We start from the raw sequence: 21,632 nt of genomic DNA, 5'->3' as shown, positions 1-21,632 counted from the left end.
ACTGCAGGCCGCCATGCTGGGCACCCCACAACCTCTCTGTCTAGAGCCCGGAGCACAGGGTCGTTGGGTCCCTGAAGGGTTCCCAGATCGAGGAAGTGTTCCTGCTCCCACCCCATCCTCCAGGTGCAAACAAGACAGCCGTCTGCAAGTAAGTGGGTTTAATGGACTCCTTTGGGAAAATGGTGCTGGTGTGCCACCGATAAAAAGAACATCTGACAGCCACCGGGAAAGACAGCACTTGGGTGTGGAGTCAAAGGCCCGCGGAATCTCTGAGACTCTTAGAGCAGAAAGGACTCCCAAAAGTCACCTTGCCAAAGCGCATCCTTGACTCTTTGATTCTAGCAGGAACGCAGGACTCAGTCTCTCATGCCCTCCTGAGTCTCCTTCTCTCCTCTCCCCACCGTGGCTTCCCCCCCTCCTTCCAGGTCGTGCCACTGGACTGCCTTCTTTCCAAACACCCCCCTCCCTATGCCCTCCAATCTGTCCCATCACACCCTCGCGGGAGACTTTCAGAACTGCACTCCATTGACTATTTCAAAAGAATGAGAACAATATGTGTGAAATATATACACCGGTAACTCTAAAACAGACGCAGAGCATGCTATTTAGTTAATTTAAAGTTTTAAGCAAACATCAACAGCTAAAGAGCCATTGCCCCCAAATTTATGGACACACCATCAAGAGATTTCCTTCTGGTCTGAACAGATTTTAAAGCCTGATTTTTCCCCCCTCTGCTTCTGAAACTAAAAGTAACAGAAACGGATCCTTCAAACTTCAGTTTTCTGTAGAGAGGTTACATACACACACGCAAAAATATGTTAAAGTTTGGGATTATAAATCAGATCGACCGGGTCCTCAAAACTTTCTTAAAACATTCTACAGATTTCTTTGCCCTGTACAGAAGTGTGTATTAAAAAAGTATCGTTCGTGAGCAGTCAGATTGTCTTTAGATAATATTTTAAAAAATGAGTTATCAAGGTAATAACTTCTATTCCTAGGATGTCTCATCCAAAGGAAACAGTTTCAATCTGGACTGAGACCTGATCAGATATGATTGCATTTTAACCAAAGGACATTTATTTCTCTGCAGAAAAACTCCATCTAGTCATGGTCACAAACCATTTACAGGACGATAATGAAGGTGGTTCAAGCTTCAGTGAGTCCCCACATTCACTTCCCAGGAAAAACACAAGAAAAAAATGTCTTTCCCCACTCTTCCCCGATGTAATGAAACTTATTTTGAAATTGATTTGCTGTTTATAAGCAGTCAGTCTCACTGCATTCGGTCATATCCCCAGGGACACAAGGGGACAACTATCCAGTTACCTGTTTAGGACCAACCCAATTTGCAACGAGAAAGGCTAGCCCAGAGAAAGGCCCCATCTCCCCTGCCTCGCACCTTCCAGCAAAGGATTGGCCACAGCACATCCTGATCTTACCGTCTCCCCTCGGGGGCCCCGGCTCCCGACTCCTCCCTTTGGTCCCGGCTCTCCAGGCTCGCCCTACACACGAGAAACAAGGCTGAGACAGCTGTGGGGCTGAGACCATTTAAAACATGATTCCAAGCAATTTCTGTTCTACGTGACGCCAGCAGTAAGGTAAAGTCAGTGGGTGTTGACTACAGCAGGGAAACCCCCACCACCACCAGCAGACCGAGAGACAACCGTGGATTCACACGAACACGTTTCCTTTACTGAGAAAAGGCTGCCCTTTGAGGCCCGTTCTGATAAATTGTGTTTTTTCTTAAGGCTTATGGAAAGTCGGTTCTCAGACAGTCTTCGTATGACAAGCTGCTGTTATCCAAAAGAGTCGGGGAGCTGGGCCTCTTGGATTAGCTAAATATGGCCAGCAGAGCTCTGTGCGTGCGGTGCCAGTGTTTAAAGAATGTGTGTTCAATGCAACACTGGGGCTGTGCTAAGTGCCTCCCATCTGCTCTGATGACTCCAAGGAGGCCAAACTCCCGTCACATACACAGGCACGAACAGATCAGGGAATCCACCAGCTGCTGGCAGGTTCCGGCCACAAGAAAGCCAACCCGCTGAGTCCAGCCCGTGAGTTCCCTTCAGGTGGGACAGGACAGGGATCCCACTGGCCAAGCCGGGCTGGCAGCTGGGGGGGCTGGATGCAGACTAAGCAGGTGAGCACACGGACAGATGAGGGGAAGGCCACAGAGGGTATGGCTGGGCCCTGACCTCAGGAAATGAGCTCTACTTTGGTTAAGACAAACCTTTCTTCCCAGGGGACCGACTCTGCCACGTTCTCCAGGAGCACCCGCAGTCCCTCCGCTTCCCTGGAGCAGGGAGAGGAGCATGTCAATGAAATATTCACCCTCCAGCCAGAGGCCCTGCACTCGGCCCCCACCCCGCAGCACTCAGTGCCAAGTGCGGTGCCGGGGACCCAAATGCACATGGACGTGGCTTGTGCAAATCTAACACATCCGTGTGACTGCTCGGGACCAGCTTCCACAAACCAACCCGTGTTGCAGTTAATATCCCGAGTCCCTGACTAGAAGAGAAGAACCCAGATTTTGTGGGACTTTGTTTCCTCTCCCTTTTCACACCTCCACAGTGACACCTGATTATACAGGTGCAGAATCCTGTACACGTATCCCCTGAGGGAGTAAGTAAATAATGAAGAAACATAGCTCTTAAAACGGGGTGCAGCCTCCAGAGCCCAGAAATGACCCACACGAACATGCGAAAACCAGGTGGTTGGAGCTCTTTGTCATTGGTGACTATTAGAAGAGTTTCACCTCACCCCCACTCCACCTTAAACTCTTGACTAATGAGAGCTTAAATAATGTTGAATAAAACCCACAAAAGCTTTGAAAATAGGTATTTATCAGACGGCGAACCAGGAAAGGAATGTCTAAGCCAACAAGGGATCTCACAAAGTTCCTACTTGGTTGCAACACCTTTTTGTCCATTTCTGTAGCAACAAGCCAGCTCTTTGCCCCTTTTCGGTTATTACTGTTTTCTGTAACACATGACAGGGTGGCTCCCTGAACAGCACGTCAGACAGGACGGACACCAAGTGTGCAGTGCTGGGGACCCGGGCCCCACACAGCTAACTCATTTCTGCTCATGGTCACCGAGCCCCGAGATGCATGTCCATGCCTGTGGTCGTTCAAGTTTAAGGAGCAGCTTCAGTGTTGAACCTGAGGGTGGGGAATGCCTTACACCGAATACCGAACCACAAGGCAAACTCCCGGGGCCACATATGAAACAATTCGGCATAAGCCGAGAATTGGGGCAGATTTAGAGTTAACAAAGGTCCAGCCTCAGGCTTTGGAAGTGCAGGATGGCCTCACCACCCAGCTGGCCAGTGTTTGGAAGGAGCAGCACCGGGATTCAGAAGCCCCTGGAGCACCAAGACCAAGGGTCTCTTACTTCCTCAGGCAAACTGGCCAGTCGCCGTGAGGACTGAGGTTGACCCGGGGTCTGTGCTGGCAGGGGGGAGGCGAAGGGAGAAGTCTGTCTACAGTAACACCATCCGCAGGACCTCAGCCTGTGCGGGCCGTGCTCCCGCTTAGCTAAAGACAGGGGTGGGATCAAGCGGACTTACCCGAGGCCCAGAAATGCCTTGTTCACCGATCAGGCCTGGGGGACCCGTGGGACCAGGTGGACCCTGAAGAAGTAAAAGGCCAACGTAAGTGCTGCGTTGAGGTGGCGTTCCATGAGGAACGTCAGGGTGACACCTGCACTTTGCACAGAGCCCAGAGCCTCGCTCCCGCCGGCCGAAAAGACCTCTAGAGACCATGCCTCTGTCTCAGCTGTTAACAGCAGCTCCAACCCGGGACACTAAGGGGGAGGTTAGCTTAAGAAAAATACAAGGAGCCCGGAGGGCTCAGTCGGTTAAGCGTCTGACTCTTGAGTTTCGCTCAGGTCATGCTCTCAGGATTTGTGAGTTTGAGCCCCACATCAGGCCAGAGACAGAAAGGACATCAGTGGTTTCCAGGAGCTGCAGGAGAAGATACGGGAATGACTGCCTAAGGGCTCGGGGGCTCCTCTGGGGATGATGAAAATGTTTTCAAACTATATAGAGCTAATGGTTGTACCACACTGTGAATGTATTATGTGCCACTGAACTCTTCGGTAGTTAATTCTGGGTTCGATTATATAAAACTGGCTGTCACCTCATTCAAATTGAAAACCATCTGGGGACTCCTGGGGAGCTCGGTCGGTTGAGCATCTGACTCTTGATTTCAGCTCAGGCCACGATCTCACGCTTCGTGAGTTCAAGCCCCGGGTCAGGCTCCGTGCTGACAGCGTGGAGTCTGTTTGGGATTCTGTCTCTCGCCCGCTCCCTCTGCCCCTCCCCTGCTTGTGCTGTCTCTGTCTCTCTCAAAACAAGTAAACATTTAAAAATAAACACATGGAACAATTTAAAAACACATACTGGAGCACCTGGGCAAACATCACAAGGCGCACGGCCGCGCTGGGAGTACTGACCTGTCCACCTCGGGTGCCCTGCTCTCCCACGGAGCCCGGCTGGCCTGGGCCGCCCTTGTTGCCCTTGGAAACAAAAGAAGATGAAGGGGGGGCGGTCAGAGTGGTTGAGGCCAGTGTCAGCTGTGTATTTGACAGTCACATCTGGACAAGGGGGTAGGGGAACAGCCCCACAGGGGAGTGGAGGCCACCAGGGCAGTGGCCCCAGGATGAGACATTCAGCACGTACAGCCAGTGCCATTCTGCACGCTTACGATGGTTCCCCACACCTGCCTCACCTCTGCTCAGGATGGTTGTGAAATCAGGATTTTTGAATCCAAACCTGCCTTGCACAGCTGGGCAGACTGACACAGTAAGACGCGGAGACTGGCTGACGAGCAGGTCAGCGGGCACGTCAGGGACGAGGGACGCCCGGACGCCCCCTGCTCCATTCCTCCCCTCAGTCTCTGCCCCTGGTCCCCACAGCCACACGGTTTCACAAGTCGTTTGGAAGAGGCTAAATGCACGGAGTCGGTACAGAAGGTGGTGGCTGGTGTTTGAGCCCCACGCCTTGAAGGCAGAGGGACAAAGCTTTTGGCTCCCAGGCTGATTGCATTCTTGCCCTTTGAGAGCACGTGGTGAGTCATGGTGTGATGGCAGAAGAAAGGCACCAAATTAGAGACTTACCTTAGCTCCCGCTGGTCCCCTTCGGCCAAAGCCGCCCTGTGGAGGAGTCACACAAACTGAGAGGGAGCCCGGGGACGGAGCCCGGGGCTTTCTGTGACGTGAGTCGCCACGAGCCAGACAATGTGCCTGGCCGGCCCTGAGCAGACTCAAGAGAGACACCCTTCCTCCTGCCCTCCTCTCCGCCAAGTTTTGCTTCCACGCTGCCCTGTTAGCCACCCAAATGGGAGTTTTCAGAGTTACTTCCAACCTGCCAAGCAAAATAATGACTCCTTCTGGCTGCACGATCCCAGCCAATTTCAAAAAAGGATGTAAAAATGGTAATGTCAACCTGTCTGTTTTTCAACCATTTTCCTAACTGCAGGCAGAAGTAATGAAATACGTCAATTATAATGGAAGGGAGTCCCAAACTCTCCAAACGCTCCTGGCCAAATATAACACACACTCAGCTAAGTAAAGCATCGGGAGTGCACATACGTGAACCTAAAAAGCCCAACCGTACTTAGTCTGGGCTCATGACTTGGCAACATCTTCCTCGATGTTCCAGAGGTGACCCTTCGTTCAAATAAATGTGGGCCCATCGCATAAGCAATGCTTTCATTCCGATTCTGTGATGGCTTCCTCTCCATCGGAAAGGTTTGGGACGGGAACGCATGAAGGTCCTGGGTGTATCTTTGTGAGGTGAAGGGTTAGTGTTCTGGACACTGTAAGTCACCAGCTCTGTTATGGGGCTTGGCCCATCTGTGGCGTCAACCAAAGAAAGACATTCTCCACTCCCAACGGGCCAGCCCAGAGACCTTCTGGGGTGACTGTTTTAACATTATTCACGGTGGTGGAAACTTCTTTAATGGAAGGCCTTGGCCTCCTTCTACAAATGACACGTGGACAAGTGGAGAAGGAGACGCGCCACGCGGCTCCTTCAGAGTAACAATCTGCCTGGCCTCCCCCAAAGGGCACAACTAGGAGTACGACCAGAGGCTAAGTGCTCAGTGACGCAGTGCTCAGGCCAGAGGCAGCCCGCAGAAGCCCCAGTGTGGCTGTGTGAGACGTGAGGTGGCCCGGTGGGAAGGACACGTTTCACCTTGGCCTGAGCCGGGCACAGCGAGGTCCTAAGGGAAGGAACCGGAGGCCCCCGGGCCAGGCCTCACCCTAGCGCAAGGGAAGAAGCGGGTGGACAAGAGCCCTTGACTCCATCAAGGGTGAACCGAGGTCTCCACCTTGCGCGCAGAAATAAAACAAACTGCAGGCAGGACCCTATTTTAAGTCACTTCGTGAAAACAAGTTTTGGTTCCATCACACGCTGAGCGGGTGGCTCGTTAGAACAGCGGGGTCTTGGGGCACCTGGGTGGCGCAGTCGGTTAAGCGTCCGACTTCAGCCAGGTCACGATCTCGCGGCCTGTGAGTTCGAGCCCCGCGTCAGGCTCTGGGCTGATGGCTCGGAGCCTGGAGCCTGTTTCCGATTCTGTGTCTCCCTCTCTCTCTGCCCCTCCCCCGTTCATGCTCTGTCTCTCTCTGTCCCCAAAATAAATAAAAAACGTTGAAAAAAAAAAAATTAAAAAAAAAAAAAAAAAGAACAGCGGGGTCTTTCCTCATTGGTCAGTTTGCAGTTCGCTCGCAGTAACACTCAGAACTTGTAAGATGGTGTTTTCAAATTTTGTTTTTCTTCTGAATTCTAAAGGCACAATTTTAAAACTTATGCCCCTAGCATACCATGTAATCACGGGTGAGAGTCATCCCTTCCAAAAGCCCCCATCTCAGGGCACAGCCCCCTGAGGGTCCAGCCACTGATGGATCCCTCACCGTGTGGCTGGTGCTGGGGAAACGGCAGAGGTACCATTTTTGGCCGCCCAGACCCAGCCTGCTGCCGCTCTGCTCTCTCAGCTTGTGAGCAGAGCCATCCTGACTGCCCCTGACGCCTTACAAACTTCCAGGCCACTCCTCCCCCGTGCAGGGACCCTCTTCCCCCTCTGGAGCCACGCTCTGTGTTCCCCGGGGCCCTGGGAGCTGCCAAGGGTTTCCCAAGGGTCGTGTACATAGCTTTGGTCTTAGCAGCTCTTCGAGGGGACTCAGAGATTAGGGACGCTACGAGCTCTCCTGCAACAGACATTCGCGAAATGTCTCGAAAAGGCAACCGCCTGATGCAATTCACTAGAAAACACAATCTGGTGTCGTCGCTTGAATTACAGCCGCACCAACAAACAATGACTAAACCCACAAGCATACAACCCATCAGCCTTCTTGCCCCTCACTCCCTCCTGAGTTTGTGCTTCTGTTTGGATTTTTTAAATATTTAGCGGGACAGAGCCTAGCCACATGTTTGAAATCCCCCCCAAAGCCCCCAAGTAAAAATTTGCTGAGTAACGCTGCCCCAGATCGTGTTGGTGATTCAGGAGGCACTTGCTAGGACTCCCCACAAAGCCCCCTGAGCCCCAAGAGGCACTCACGTCCTTCCCGGTTTCTCCAGGCCTTCCAGATACCCCGTCTCTCCCAGGGAGACCCTGACATGGAGAAAAAATCAGCATAAGACTCTCATCCAACTCTGGCATATTGTGCCAGAGACCACGGGAAAGGGGGTTGCTTGTACACATGGCAGGGGGCGGGGGGATGCTTGGTGGGACCCCTTAGACAGGGGTCATGCCGTCTGCACGAGCCTGAGAAGTGCTTTCCGTAAATACCTAAGGGGCATAAATTCTGCAGAAAAGGAGACCCTCTGGGTAGCAGCTGGAGACTGCCTTCCCAGGCACACAGTCCACACCCGACCTCGTGTGCCCATAGCCGTGAAGACCACTTCTGTGGCCCCTGTGGCTGGGGGTGAGCCCTCGGCAAAGGGGGTCCAGGGATGCAGAGCACCGTACCATGGGGCCAATGTCTCCGGTTTCTCCTTTGGGCCCTCTCTGCTGACTGTCCCGTCCTGAGTCACCCTGCAGACAACACAGGTCAGGGACATGAGCCACGTGTGCAAGAAAAAGGCACTTCAAATTCACCTTAGGTAAACAGAAGAGTTTGCCACCCTTCTCAGCCTATGGCTCTACAAAACCTATAGGCCAAACCCCTCCCGAGCCAGCCTCCCTCCTCCTGGGCCAGCTTCCCTCCTCCCGGGCCAGCCTCCCTCCTCCTGGGCCAGCCTCCCTCCTCCTGGGCCAGCTTCCCTCCTCCCCACCACCCCCCTTCCCCCACCCCTGCCCTGCCAGCCTCCCTTCCTCCTCCCAGGCCAGCCTCCCTCCTCCTGGGCCAGCCTCCCTCTTCCTGGGCCAGCTTCCCTCCTCCCCACCACCCCCCTTCCCCCACCCCTGCCCTGCCAGCCTCCCTTCCTCCTCCCAGGCCAGCCTCCCTCCTCCTGGGCCAGCCTCCCTCCTCCTGGGCCAGCTTCCCTCCTCCCCACCGGGCCAGCTTCCCTCCTCCCCACCGGGCCAGCTTCCCTCCTCCTGGGCCAGCTTCCCTCCTCCCTACCAGGCCAGCTTCCCTCCTCCCCACCCGGCCAGCCTCCCTCCTCCGGGCCAGAACAAGGCAAGAGAGACGGTGAGGCACTATTCTCCCTGTTGAGGAAGGACCGCTGCCCACTGCCCAGGGCTGAGAGTGGTTTGGGACCCCACGATCAGGCTGTCAGAGTGAGATGGGTGGGCTATGGGGGATGTGGCCAAGGCGTGGCCCCTCAGGGTCCTACATTTTTGTCACCTCTGATACTTTTCTGAGCACCCGACCCCGCTAGATTAAAGCACCTTGAGACCACCTTTGAGGGAAATTCCTGAGGCCTTCGTATGACAGGCCTTGCAAACACTATCTTTGCAGCTAGAGAGCAAACGTGTCTCCAAAACTGTAGGAGGAGGACAAGCCCTGTACATTATCAACACATTCTAAAGCAATTTCAAAACTCTGGTTAAAACCTCTTCCTCCTAACTCACTTCCCAACGACCCCCCCTCCCCAGACTTGGGTCCCAAACTGTCCGTGAGAAAGCTCCCTTACCGGGTCACCTCGAATTCCAACGTCTCCCCTCTCCCCTTTGTCCCCTTTGGGTCCTTTGTCACCCTAAATAAAAAATACCAGCAGAGACAAAAATTAGATAAGGTTTCAAATTTGTATCTCCCCCTTAAAAATCACATTCTTCAGTTTATAAATCTTAAAAAGAAGAGTATCTCCCGTTTACGCGTTTACATGAAGGTAAATTTACTTCCAAATGTTTCCAATTTGTTCAGGTAATCCCAAATCTTTACTAGGACCTACTCTGGACCAGGCACCAGGGATTTATTTAAACAGAACACAGTCAGTCCCTGCCCTAGGAGATATACTCTTCAGACTAAAAGATACGATGTAATTGTCACAACGGACAGAGGACACAGGAGACACCACGGAAGCACCCCCAGAGGACATCAGGGAAGGCTGCCTGGAGAAAGCAGTCTTTACATACAAGAATAAAAAAAAATTTTCTTAGGTGAAAAGTTTTTAGTTTTTCCATAGTGGAAACACTATGGAAACATACTTACCCTTCTGCCGGGACTCCCTTTCTCTCCAGGAGAACCGGGCAATCCTTTGTCCCCCTGTCAAAGACAACAAGAAAACGTCACTCCTGGCACAATTTCCACCGTAGACTGAAGCGTGAGTCACAGGGATGCTCGGGACCGGACGCGGTTGGGACTTAAGAGTATGAAATTGCTTACATCTTCGCCATTGAGACCATCCAGTCCGATTTCTCCTAATTCACCCTGCACGGGAACAAGACACACGGTGAGGGAAGAAAGCCATCTGGTAAAGGAAAAATGATCAAAACGGGGAACGCTTTGAATTTCAAAAACGAGGGGCGCCCGGGTGGCTCAGTCGGTTGAGCGTCCGACTTCGGCTCAGGTCATGATCTCACGGTTCGTGGGCTCAAGCCCCGCATCGGGCTCTGTGCTGACAGCTCAGAGCCTGGAGCTTGCTTCGGGTTCTGTGTCTCCCTCTCTCTCTGCTCCTAACCCATTCGCTCTTGCTTTCTCTCAAAATTAAATAAACATCCCCCCAAAAATTTGAAGATAAATAAATAAATTTCAAAAACGAAAACCAGCGTAGGTACCTTCTCTCCTGGGAATCCGCGAGAGCCCTGGAAGGGAGAGGAAAGGGGAAACATTAGCTCCTCCCTGAAGGCCAAAGAGAAGAGGCTAGAACAGCAGGGGGTGGGGGGGGGGGCCCACCCCACCTGAACGCCCTGAGTCTGAAATTCAGTGCTGGGGATTCATCTGTCTGCCTTGTGCCCTCTCCATCCCGTGGGGGATCCTGAGGCTAATTTCCCTGGCCCTGAGCAGGTGGCCTTCTTGGCTCCTTGGTCAGGAGGGGTGGGTCCTGAAAGCCAGGGACCCGGCTACAAGACCCCTTTGTGACTTTGCCACATGCTGGCCCTTTCCCTTCAGCACCTGCTTTCAAACCTCAGCAAACACAGGAGAAAGCACATTCAAGTATTCCACACAAGGAATTTTCCAGCACGAGCCACCCTCTTGCTTCCTTCCACCCCGCCTGGACACCACCCTGGCTCCTCTGGGGGGCCCCGGGGGCTGGAGATGCTGCCCCCCGCCCCCGGCCCGTGTTCTCTGTCCTTGTGACTCCTTCCTGGCTGCTCAAAAGGCCGTAGAAAATGCCTCCTTTATGGGGGGCGGGAGGGAGGGGAGGGTGGGTGATGGGCATCGAGGAGGGCACCTGCCGGGAGGAGCACTGGGTGTTGTATGGAAACCAACTTGACAATAAATTTCATATTTAAAATAATACAAAAAAAATACAAAGAACTATAAAGTAAAAAAGAAAAAGAAAAAGGAAAAAAGAAAACGCTTCCTTCATTCCCAGGCTCCCTTCCCAGCGCAGCCAGTGCCGCTGACCCGCCAGACTGCGCCCTCTCGCCACGATGCGAGGCCACTGGCTGCTGCACACGGACGACACAGAGGCCCCGGGGGCCTTCCTCCCCAAGGAGGCATTTGGGGAAACTGTCTCACTTCTGCACGTGCCACTGAAAGCCTCTGCCTGCGGGGCCCTGGTGCTGCGGTCCCCACGCTCACGCAGGGCTCAGCACACGGTACCTTTATTCCTCTCTGCCCGGGGCAGCCCTGGAAACCTTGAGTGCCGTTCACGCCGGGAGGACCCCGTTCACCCTGCGGGAGAAACGAAGGCAGTTACAAGGCGGAGCTCCGGGCCACCACGCCTCCTCTGAGTGCACAGCCCCGGGAGGGTGTGGCCTAGAAAGCGGATTTCGCTGGGCTGTCGGGGATGCTGTTCCATCCCGGTGGGGCCTCCAGCATTCCTGCACCCCCCGGCCCTGGGCCTGGCCTTGAACCTGCAGTTCCTGCCCCTGGAGGGACCAGGGAGGGTCTGCAGCTCAAAAGGGTACCAGGGTGAGCGGGTCACTGAGTCCTGGGTGTGCATGAGTGTCGGGTGCCCACAGAATCCCGGGCCTGACAGTTCCTCTGCATGGTCCCTTGTTCCCGGCTCTCCAGTGGGTCCTGGGGCCAGCCTGACACCCAGCACTGCCAGCTGGGACCCTGTGACTTCACCACTCCCCATGGACCCTGTATCCCCGGCCCAGAGCTGGGCTTCTTTCTAGTGTCTCAAAGCCTCTCGGACCCAGGCACTGCTTCTCAAACCCCCAGCCGGACCCTCTGGCTACTGATGACCCAAGTCAGTAAACCTCCCTTAAAGGGCGTGACCCCGACGACCACCCTGGTTGGGTTTCCCGGGCGCCCCTGCCCCGGCTCACTCCCCTCTCTGCTTGGATGTCTGGGTCTGCTGGGTATGCCCCACTCGGTGGCCCCCAGTTTCAGAAGCCATTAAGTCTCTCCCTCTGAAATAAGACCAGCAAAGTGCCTGCACTTCATGTCCACATCTGTCCTGTTGGGGACGTCACACTCTTCTCCCCAGTGTAGAAATCTGAGTGGAGCTGCTAAGGAGGTTAGAAACTGATGTTATCCCAGTAGGAAAGTCATTGGAAATGGAACAGATTATGAGCCCCACAATTCAACCCCAATGAGCGAGGAACAAGGAGGCAATAAAAGCTTAAAGAACAAGCCATCTTGTACTTACGGGTCCGCCCTCGTCACCAGGATAACCTCGGTAGCCATCTTCCCCGGGAATACCCTAGAACAGAGGAAGTTCGTGCTTCAGTTAAACCTCGTAGTTTTCTTTGTTCTCCAAGTATCGCCCTGCCCCCCTTTCTTGGTAGAGCAATGCCACCATGTAACACGGCTTTAGGTGTCCCCTTGAACTGGGGTTTCTTCTTATTGTTACGGCATAATCTATCAGAATCTTTAAGGCTCGTCTCCACCAAGAAATCCTGCCAGTTTCCTGTAACTTAGACACCTACTAAGAATCCTTGCTGACCATCCACAATGAGGATGCCAGTCAGCGATGCCCACTAATTTTAACATTATTTTTTTAAGTTTACTTACATTTATCTTAAAAGAGAGAGAGAGAGAGAGAGAGCAGAGGAGGGGCAGAGAGAGAGGGAGATGGAGAATTCCAAGCAGGCTCCACCCTGTCAGTACAGAGCCCGATGCAGGGCTCGATCTCAAGAATCGTGAGATCAAGAGTCGGACAATTAATCAACCGACTGAGCCACCCAGGGGCCCCTGATTTTAGCATTATTTTATAAAATGATAAACAGACCCCCTCACCCCAAGGAAAGAGAGAAGGCAGCAGGCATTCAGCACCCCTCAGGCCTCATGTTGCACCCCTTTGGACTCTCCTGAAATCTAGTCCCAGACGTCAGAGAAGGGCAAAGCCACCCTACCTTTGGCCCGATGCTGCCAATGGGCCCGCGGTCTCCCCTTTGCCCGGAGCATTTGCAGGGAACCCCACAGCAAGCTTTCTCAGCAATGTTGTCCTACCAAAAGGAAAAGAAAGTTCAAGTCTGAACAAATACCTAGGGAAAAAAAAAAAAAGCATAAATATGCCGTGAAGGTCAAAATCGATGTACGTGGATTTCACGGTGAGAGATGATCTTCTTCCCGCATAGCATTTCCTCCAAGACTGCTCAGCAGTCAGGGTGGCAGAGGGAAGTCACCAACGTAGGAGCATGGACAGCCACCAAAGTAACACAGATCATACTCACGGTGTCACCGCAGGCTCGGCCTTATTTCTAAAAGTTTCCAACATACGTATCCAAATTTCAAATGTTAAGCATAACTTACATATTTTTAAAACCCCGAAGAGCAAGACCTAACAAATAAATTGCATACGGCCGGGACAGAATGCGGTTCCCCAATGGAGATCCGTACACCCTTCCTCAGGACCATGGTCAGAGCACAGACTGTGGCTCCAGCTGGGAGGAGACCTTGGGAACAGCCGCGGTGTGGGGCCGACACACAAGTGGTCCCCGCCTCTTGGCCACCAGCACCGCCACTCTGGGCCACCAGTGCGGCCACACTCATCAGACACCCTCGACATTCCCTTCCCATCCTAACCCCTGACCTTATTGGGAAAGCGCATGCCCAACAAACATTTCCATCTGCTAAACTCGTGGTGCTCCAACACTCTTCTCACGGCGAGCTTCCTAGAGTTTTCATTTCCTCCATGGCCCGGATGCGTCAACTAACGCAACCTCCTTCCACCCAATAAAAAAATAAAATCCCAATTCCAGCCCTAGGAAGAATGCAGGAGGGAAGAAGGAACAGTCAGTTTATCCTCCAGCTCACTGCTGCCACCAGAAAGCAATCTCCGAGTTGACCACTCAGCCCCACGTCCCCCAAAGAGCCCACCCACTCCCGGCCCCAGGGCTAGCACCTCCGGCTGAGAGAGGCTGAACCCCAGCATTAGGATGCCTCATGAGGACACCTTTATTTCCTCCAAAGGAAATTAGGAGAGAAGACAAGGGAGGTGCCCCTCTGCCCAGAAACGGTCTTTCTTTTCCTGCATCGTCTTATTTTCACATGTAACGTTTGGATGCTGAGGACAGTTTCCTGTTTGGGGACAGTCACTCTGATGTCTTGCCTTCCCAGCCATCTTATGAACGGAAAGGTTCTCACGAAAGGGAGCAGAGAGGAACCTGTCAGGTAACACCACCAGCATGCCTCGAGACCCATTTTCCAGCTCGCTGCTTTCCCAGCTCTTGGACACCTCCGTGTTCTGGACTCACGCCTGGGATGGCCGCAAGGCAGGTCCCAAGTGAATTAAATAAACCGAATTACCCACCCGAAGGGCCCCTCTGCCATTCACCTCGCAAACAAACAAACAAACAAACAAACAGAAATGCCTTCGTGATCTTAAATGACAGAAAAAATGGGTGTCTTGACCGCTTTGTGTGTAAGAGACACAAAAACTCACGAGCTGCTCTGCCAGTTCATAATCGAGGTCCAGCAGGTTAAGCCTCAGGGGCCTGTTGTACATGAAACCTCGCCCGAACTCCAACTGCATCAGCTGCTCCAAGTTGGCTACACGTTCAAGGCCCACCAGGATCAGAGCTTGGACGCCTGCAGGGGGAGGCACATTCAGCGCGGCTCAGCTGGGCATTCCAGAACCACCATGGCTTTTCCCTCCTAACTTTTTTTTTAAAAGAAAAAACTTCAGGGGTGCCTGGGTGGCTCAGTCGGTGAAGCGTCCAGCTTCGGCTCAGGTCATGATCTCACGGTTCGTGAGTTCAAGCCCCGCGTCGGGCTCTGTGCTGACAACTCAGAGCCTGGAACCTGCTTCGGATTCTGTGTCTCCCTCTCTCTGCCACTCCCCTGCTCATGCTCACTCGCACTCTCGCGCTCTCTCGCTCTCTCTCAAAGGTAAACATTAAAAAACTGCTTTAAAGAAAACTTCAGTATAAAATGTGACCTTTACCTAAAACATGTTGAATCAAACCAGTTAGCTTCTCTGAAGAGTTAAAATACTGGAACTTTGGAATTCTCTAGCAATTGTTCAAGGAATGTCAGTAACTAAACTGATCAGCAGAATACAGGAAGTGACACCATGAAACGCATTCATACGTAGATTCTCCAACTCTGACAAAACTCAGGTGTGCTTGGGGAGAGTTGCCACACCACACCCCCAACACCAGATAGTAGCAATCTCGTCCTCTTGGCTCAGGAAAAGCCAGCTAAGAGAGAACACTCTTAGGATAAGTTATGCTTTTTGTGAGCCTCTGGTGTTGGCATTCACTTTGTGATAATCAGTGCGACCAGATTCCAAACCAAATAAACAGGTATTACATCTGATAATGGGCATCCTTGTCTGTCTAGTTACCTTAAATCTGGAAGATGTGGTTTCATTGTTTATTTTAGAGCAAAGTGCATTTTCTGCTTTAAGTTGTAATGTTTTCAAGCGGTAATCACAAAGTCATGTTCTTTTGCAAAAGCATCATGCTTTCAAGACGTTCTACCACCCGAATGAGTCTGAGAGCCTGAGGGTCCTGGGTCAGGATTTGGTGAGGAAGCCGACTGTGGCACGAGGGGAACCGCGGTAGCCCCAGGGAGGCGACAGAGGGCCAGGCTGCGAGGAGGAGTCCCCCGGGTCCCCCAAAGGACTCCAGCAGGGTGGTGTCCCTGCCTCACCCAGGCCAACTTCTCCTGTTTGGAAAGCCCACGACCCACCTTCTTGTCGGAGATCCTCAGACGCCCTTTGTAAATCAGCCAGATCTCCGTCCACCCCATCGGTAAAATGAATGACCACCTAAAAGTAAAAGAGGGTGTCAAACCCCAGCCAAAATTACAAAGAAATGACCTCCCGGGGGTCGGGGAGATAGGCCCATTCAAACCCTCCATCCACAGTTGAGGAGACTGGGGCCAACGTTGAGAAACAATCATCCCCACTCATGGTTCTTTAATACCATGCACTAAAGGAGGGATAAACGAAGTGGGTATATGGTGGTGTTTGATTTACTAAAAAAAAAAAATTATAATAAAAATAAAAACAGTATTCATCTCATTTTCCTAATGTATGTGATGTAGTTTCTAGAAATGTGTGTGTGTGTGTGTGTGTGTGTGCGCGCGCGCTACGGGCTGAACCATGTCCCTCCAAAAATCGTATGTCGAAGCCCTAAACTTCAGTCCCTCAGAATATGACTGTATTTGGTGATAGAGCTTTTAAAGCGTCATTAAATTCAGTGAGGCCACTGGGACCATGTGGTCTCTAATCCGATGTGACTGGTCTCCTTCTAAGAGAGATTGGGACACAGACACACACAGAGGGAAGCCCAAATGGAGACAGAAGGAGAAGGTGGCCATCCGCAAGCCAAGGAGAGAGGCCTCCAAAGAAACCAACCCAGCAGAGACTGATCTCAGACTTCCAGCGTCCAGGACTGGGAGAATACATTTCTGTTGTTTAAGCCACCCATTCTGTAGTAATAGGTCTTGTCAGCTCTAGAAGACTACTGCTGTGTGTGTGTGTGTGTGTGTGTGTGTGTGTATGTGTGTGCGTATTCACACTATATATGTATGTATCTGTATGTAGGTACACATACACACAGAGAGAATGAGAGAAGAGACCGTGATGTACTCAACGGGTAGGACAATAATCAAACAGGAATTAATCATAAATTCAGCTCAATCAAGCTTAATTACTGATTTCCAGGATTTTTTTTAGAGCATAAGTAAAACTATTGAAACGGGACAGATATCACATTTTGGACTTTTATGACCAGTTGACGATAAAGCACTTTTACGTTCAGGCACCACCAACCCCATCAAGCATGAAAAGCGCTTCTAGAAGAACACTTGGGGGTAAGGGGCTTCTGGGCACGGAGGTGCTCCTCCTGACCAGTACAAGTCCAGAAACTGCACGGGAACCTGGACCAAGGGGGGAGCCCATGCTCACCTTTACGTTGTCTGCTGAGGACTGTCTGAACTTGTTCTGATAGACCTTCAGCGTGTCCGCAGTGAGGACGTAGGGGTGCTGGCTGCGCATGTTCTGGAACTTCTCAAACAGCTCCGGCTGGTACTCGGCAAAGTCAAAGGCCTCCACGGGGCCCGAGGGCGTGTTGGCCACCACCGACACGCGCACAGTGGGCATCTGGCCGCCGGTGCAGCTGATTCTTTGCATCTGGCTGATTCTATTCAAGATGGTGTCCACCTTGGACTCAAGGCCCTTCTGGGTCACAAATACGTTCTGATCTCTTGACCCATCAAACCCCAGAATCACATCCAGATTACAGACTGCAAAAAGGAAAGGAGGCAGTGAGCTCTAAGTCGAGGTGGCCGAGATGGGTCCAATACACAGGCACAGCCCCGGGACGTGGACCGGGCATCACGCTCGAGGGCAAAACGAGATCCTCTATGTATGAGCTTTGAGAAGCAATTCAGTCTGCCTCTCTCTCAGGGAACACCAGTGCTGACTCTTAGGAACTGAAAGCACAGGCCATTTTAACGTGTTTGCTTTTCTGGAGTGTTCATCACTTTTGGTCTGCTCTACAGCAGGTGTTTACATCCATCTCAAGATTGTGCTTTAAATGAAGTGCACTTGAGAATTCAAATACTCTGAACTCAAATAGTTGATCTAAGGAGCCTATAAACAGAAACAGGGATCAGTAAGTCTGAATAATTTGGGGAATTCAAGAATAGAGGGGGAAAATACATCTTAGAAGATCAAGAAAATACAGACTTCCACGCTTACCCTGAAAGATAAGATATCCTTATCGATAACAGGGGCTAAGTGGTTACCAGGATCCAACCCACACAGTTGGATAAGCAGAATGCCTGAAGCAGCCAAAGGCTCAAGGGATCCATAGGCCAGCAGCGGGCATCTAAATATCTAAACTAGGTCCAGGGGCGCCTGGGTGGCTCAATCGGCTAAGTGTCCGACTTAAGCTCAGGTCATGATGCCGTAGTTCGTGGGTTCAAGCCCCACACTGGTATCCATGCTTATAGTGCAGAGCCTGCTTGGGATTCTCTCTCTCCCTCTCAACAGATGCTCCACATTGGCATGACAGGATGAAAATGTACCTAAAGGGGATTGGTTACCTTTGGAAACATCGGTCACACCCGGACATAAGGTTTCATGCATCGCATCGTGCAGAGTTTCCAAAACTTGCTCGCTCAGCTCAGACAGCTCCTGGACGTTCCCCACACGGAACGCCGTGGCGCTGTTGGACGCGATCTTCCCAATCTCCTCTGAGTCGATGTTCTTCACGCCCACGGCAAACACTTTGACACCTCTCTGGGTGAGAGCCATGCTGGCTTCCTGGGCATCCTCCACCGACTTCCCGCCCGTGATCACAAATGCTATCTGAGGGACCCTCTGATCCAGGCGGCTGCCCGCCTCCGGCACGAAATGATTCAGCCGCAGGTGCTGGAGGCCCACCTTGGTGTTTGCGTGTCTCCCCCCTTTGTAGACCACTTTGTTGATAGCGTCGATAATCTGCTGCTTGGTGGTAAAGTCCCTCAGGAAGAACTCATCGGTGGGGTCGGAGTTGTACTGGACCAGCCCCACTTGGATGGAGTCACCCCCCTCATACAGCGTGTCCACAATTTCAGACACGAAACGGAGCACTTCCTGGAAACTGTCCCTCCTGAAATTGATGGAGCCGTCCAACAGGAACACAACGTCTGCTTTCTTTTTCTCTAAAAGCGGTTAAAATGGAAAGGAGAAATTTGGTTTCCATATCCAGAACAAATACACAAAGTGTAAAATAACTGGAAAAAGGCATTCTTATAACTCGTTCACAGCAGACACCTTTGCTTTATTCCATGCCTCTACAGGGCCCAAATTCACAGCCACCATCATGCTAAAAACAAGAAGATAAATGATAAATCATCTGAACAAAAAGCTAGGAGGCAGGAGGACTCAGGGAAACCGAGAACTGAGTCCTGGTTATCCCATGCAAAATGGCACTACGGCAGATTCAACGGTCCATGAACTCAGATGTTTTAGGAAATGCCGCTAAACACGATCCTTCTGGTCAGAAATAAACAATGGTGTCCGACGGGTATTGGGAGAGATATGCTAGGGGCAGAATGAAAAAGGGCTGGGAGAAATAGACTGGAAATAGGAAGTAGACACTATACACCTTTGGAGGGCTGCCTGCCAGCATGCTAAGAGCTCCATAGAAGCCCGCCAAAAATGAAAGGCATTTGATGGTAATTTCCTAATTATAATCAAACGATGAAGACTGGAGTAAAAGAGGGGTATGGATTGGCCAACCTCAAAGATGCTGTCCTATTCTGAGAGCCAGTGAATCTGTGGTTAGTCCTCAATGCACCTTCATAGAACCTTTCAGCGGGGCCACAACTAGCCTCATAGAAGGCTCACAGAAGAATTAATGACCCTATGCTTTCCGGGTTATGTTTCCTTCTACGGTTTCAACTAAGTCATTTTTCCAGGATTTAGTTTCTAATATTATATGCAGCAACGACCATAACAGAAGAAAACTATTAAAATACATGCTAATTGCATTTTTTTTTCAATTAAAAAATAACAGATGTCACACTCTGTAGTTATGTGTCCCAGAGGTCATACCTGGCCGTGAGGGAGACGGTATGTCCACTCCTGGAGGTGCAGGTGTGATCCCGGAAGGTCCAAAAGAGTTCATGATTTTGTCTTCTATGTTGGGGAGGTCTCTGAATTCTCGCACCGTGAAGACCAGTCTGGGGTCATTGGTGATGGTCTGCAGCTCTGTTCTGTCAACATTTCGGTCTCCTACCCCTAAACTCACAATCCCTGAGGAGCTAATCACCTGTGAAAACCTGGAAATATCATCCTGGGATTTTCCACCCAGAAACAGAACCAGGTGTTGGGGTACGCCATCTTCTATCCGGCTCCCAGCAGACTTGACAAAGAGATTTCTTGCCACAAATTCCAGAGCTTTGCCGGTATTCAGCGGGGACCCCCCTTTGAACCTCAGGCGACGTATTGCGTCAAGCACAGGGGCCTGGGATCTGTGGGTCTTCAGGTAGAATTCTGGGAAGACCTCATTGCTGAACTGTACAACCCCGATCCTCACTTTGTTGGGGCCAATGTTGAGTCTGCGAACAATTCTGCTAACAAAGTCCCGAATATGCGCGATGCCATCTGGCCTGACGTTGTCAGAGCTATCAATTAGGAAGACAATGTCTGCAGCATCACTCTCAACATCTGTGGATAGAAAGAAAGGAAGAGGAAAACTCAGTATGTGGCCGGTGTTTCTTTGGCTTTGTTTCTGCTTTTGTTTCTGAACTTGGAACTATCTTACGCTATCTTGCACAGTGTTAACTAGCATTGAAATTACAAGCTAACGCACATGTGTTTATCTCTTGAGCTTTTTAAAATTAATCATTAAGGGGCACGTGGGTGGCTCAGTCAGTTACGCATCCGACTTCACCTCGGGTCATGATCTCACGGTTCGCTCCATGAGTTCAAGCCCCACATCGGGCTCTGTGCTGACAGTTTGGAACCCGGAAACTGCTTTGGTTTCTGTGTCTCCCTCTCTCTCTGCCCCTCCCCTGCTTGCTCTCGCTCTTTCTCTCTCTCTCTCTCTCTCTCTCTCTCAAAAATAAACATTAAATTTTTTTAACTCCTCATTAAAAATTGGGCTTTTTTCACCAAAACAGTGTCCACTTCTTAAAATCTTCGAAGTTCTCCAAAAGTTTCTAAGTTTACTCTATTTTAATTATGGCTTTGAAGTCTGGATTACAACCAGTTTTAAAAATGTAAACAGCATTGGGGCGCCTGGGTGGCTCAGTCGGTTAAGCGTCCGACTTCAGCTCAGGTCACGATCTCACAGTCTGCGAGTTCGAGCCCCGCGTCGGGCTCTGGGCTGATGGCTCAGAGCCTGGAGCCTGCTTCCGATTCTGTATCTCCCTCTCTCTCTGCCCCTCCCCCGTTCATGCTGTGTCTCTCTCTGTCTCAAAAATAAATAAACGTTAAAAAAAAATTAAAAAAAAAAAACGTAAACAGCATTTAGCAACTGGATTATCAGAATCTACAAAAGCATGAGCTGTTACTACCAGAAGGGATCAAGATCTCCCAGAACATCATTGGTGTGCAAGAAGAGGGAGCCAGCTAAGGTCAAAAGTCCTCTCTGTCCAAGGCCACTACTTAGGTAGTGACACCCAGAGAATGCCAACTGTCTCCCAGTGTGCCACAACAGCTCCCCAGGTGTTTGACTCATGGTATTTCTTCTTGCCCACATATCCCTAGCATTTATACAATTTTTTTGTTTTCACTGTTATTTCCCCTATTTTCTTTATGTGAGTCTATTTTTGGCTACAAAACTAATCCAAAAGTCCTGGGAAAGATGAGCCATGTTTTCCTTTGAGTTAGAATTCTAGGTACTTCTTGGAGGCTATTTTATTAACTAGTCCTATGTTGCCACTCAACAAGTTCAGCCTGTCTTTTGCTTCATAAATCGTAGGGCTACTTGTAATGGAAACACAGCACAGCAAAAGCTGAGCAAGTCATAGAACTCAGCCATTTACATTGAGAAAGAGAAAAGCTGGCCCAGCACACAGAGCCAGGCCTTGGGTTCTCCTGTAGAACACAAAAGATTTCACAGAACGTCAGAATCATAGGTCCACACTGACAAAAAGAAGACGAAAATAACCAAACACCTGCCCTCCCTGCTAACAGGAACGACTACTGCTTCTTCACCACTTACAGCTGTAGCCATAAGATGAAGA

The 21,632-nt window shown here is 51.1% G+C and overlaps 1 protein-coding gene across 1 annotated transcript in view; it reads right to left on the bottom strand.

Annotated features, from left to right (window-relative positions):
* Positions 1-21,632, bottom strand: part of COL6A3 (collagen type VI alpha 3 chain) — an 80,943-nt gene that overhangs the window by 23,546 nt on the left and 35,765 nt on the right. The window contains exons 10-28 of the mRNA XM_078450741.2: positions 19,495-20,109; positions 18,000-18,599; positions 16,858-17,195; positions 15,636-15,714; positions 14,386-14,531; positions 12,854-12,946; positions 12,148-12,201; positions 11,151-11,222; positions 10,160-10,186; positions 9,768-9,812; positions 9,594-9,647; positions 9,076-9,138; positions 7,967-8,032; positions 7,556-7,609; positions 5,115-5,150; positions 4,452-4,514; positions 3,565-3,627; positions 2,228-2,290; positions 1,440-1,502 (exon numbers count right to left, since the gene is read on the bottom strand). Of these exons, the coding sequence (XP_078306867.2) occupies positions 1,440-1,502; positions 2,228-2,290; positions 3,565-3,627; positions 4,452-4,514; positions 5,115-5,150; positions 7,556-7,609; positions 7,967-8,032; positions 9,076-9,138; positions 9,594-9,647; positions 9,768-9,812; positions 10,160-10,186; positions 11,151-11,222; positions 12,148-12,201; positions 12,854-12,946; positions 14,386-14,531; positions 15,636-15,714; positions 16,858-17,195; positions 18,000-18,599; positions 19,495-20,109 (2,594 nt within the window). The remainder of the gene's footprint in view (positions 1-1,439; positions 1,503-2,227; positions 2,291-3,564; positions 3,628-4,451; positions 4,515-5,114; positions 5,151-7,555; positions 7,610-7,966; positions 8,033-9,075; positions 9,139-9,593; positions 9,648-9,767; positions 9,813-10,159; positions 10,187-11,150; positions 11,223-12,147; positions 12,202-12,853; positions 12,947-14,385; positions 14,532-15,635; positions 15,715-16,857; positions 17,196-17,999; positions 18,600-19,494; positions 20,110-21,632) is intronic.

This window comes from Panthera onca, chromosome C1 (assembly GCF_046562875.1).
Source record: "Panthera onca isolate mPanOnc1 chromosome C1, mPanOnc1 haplotype 2, whole genome shotgun sequence".
NCBI lineage: Eukaryota > Metazoa > Chordata > Mammalia > Carnivora > Felidae > Panthera > Panthera onca.
Note: the sequence above shows the minus strand (reverse complement) of the source record. Positions and strands in the feature narration are given on the sequence as shown.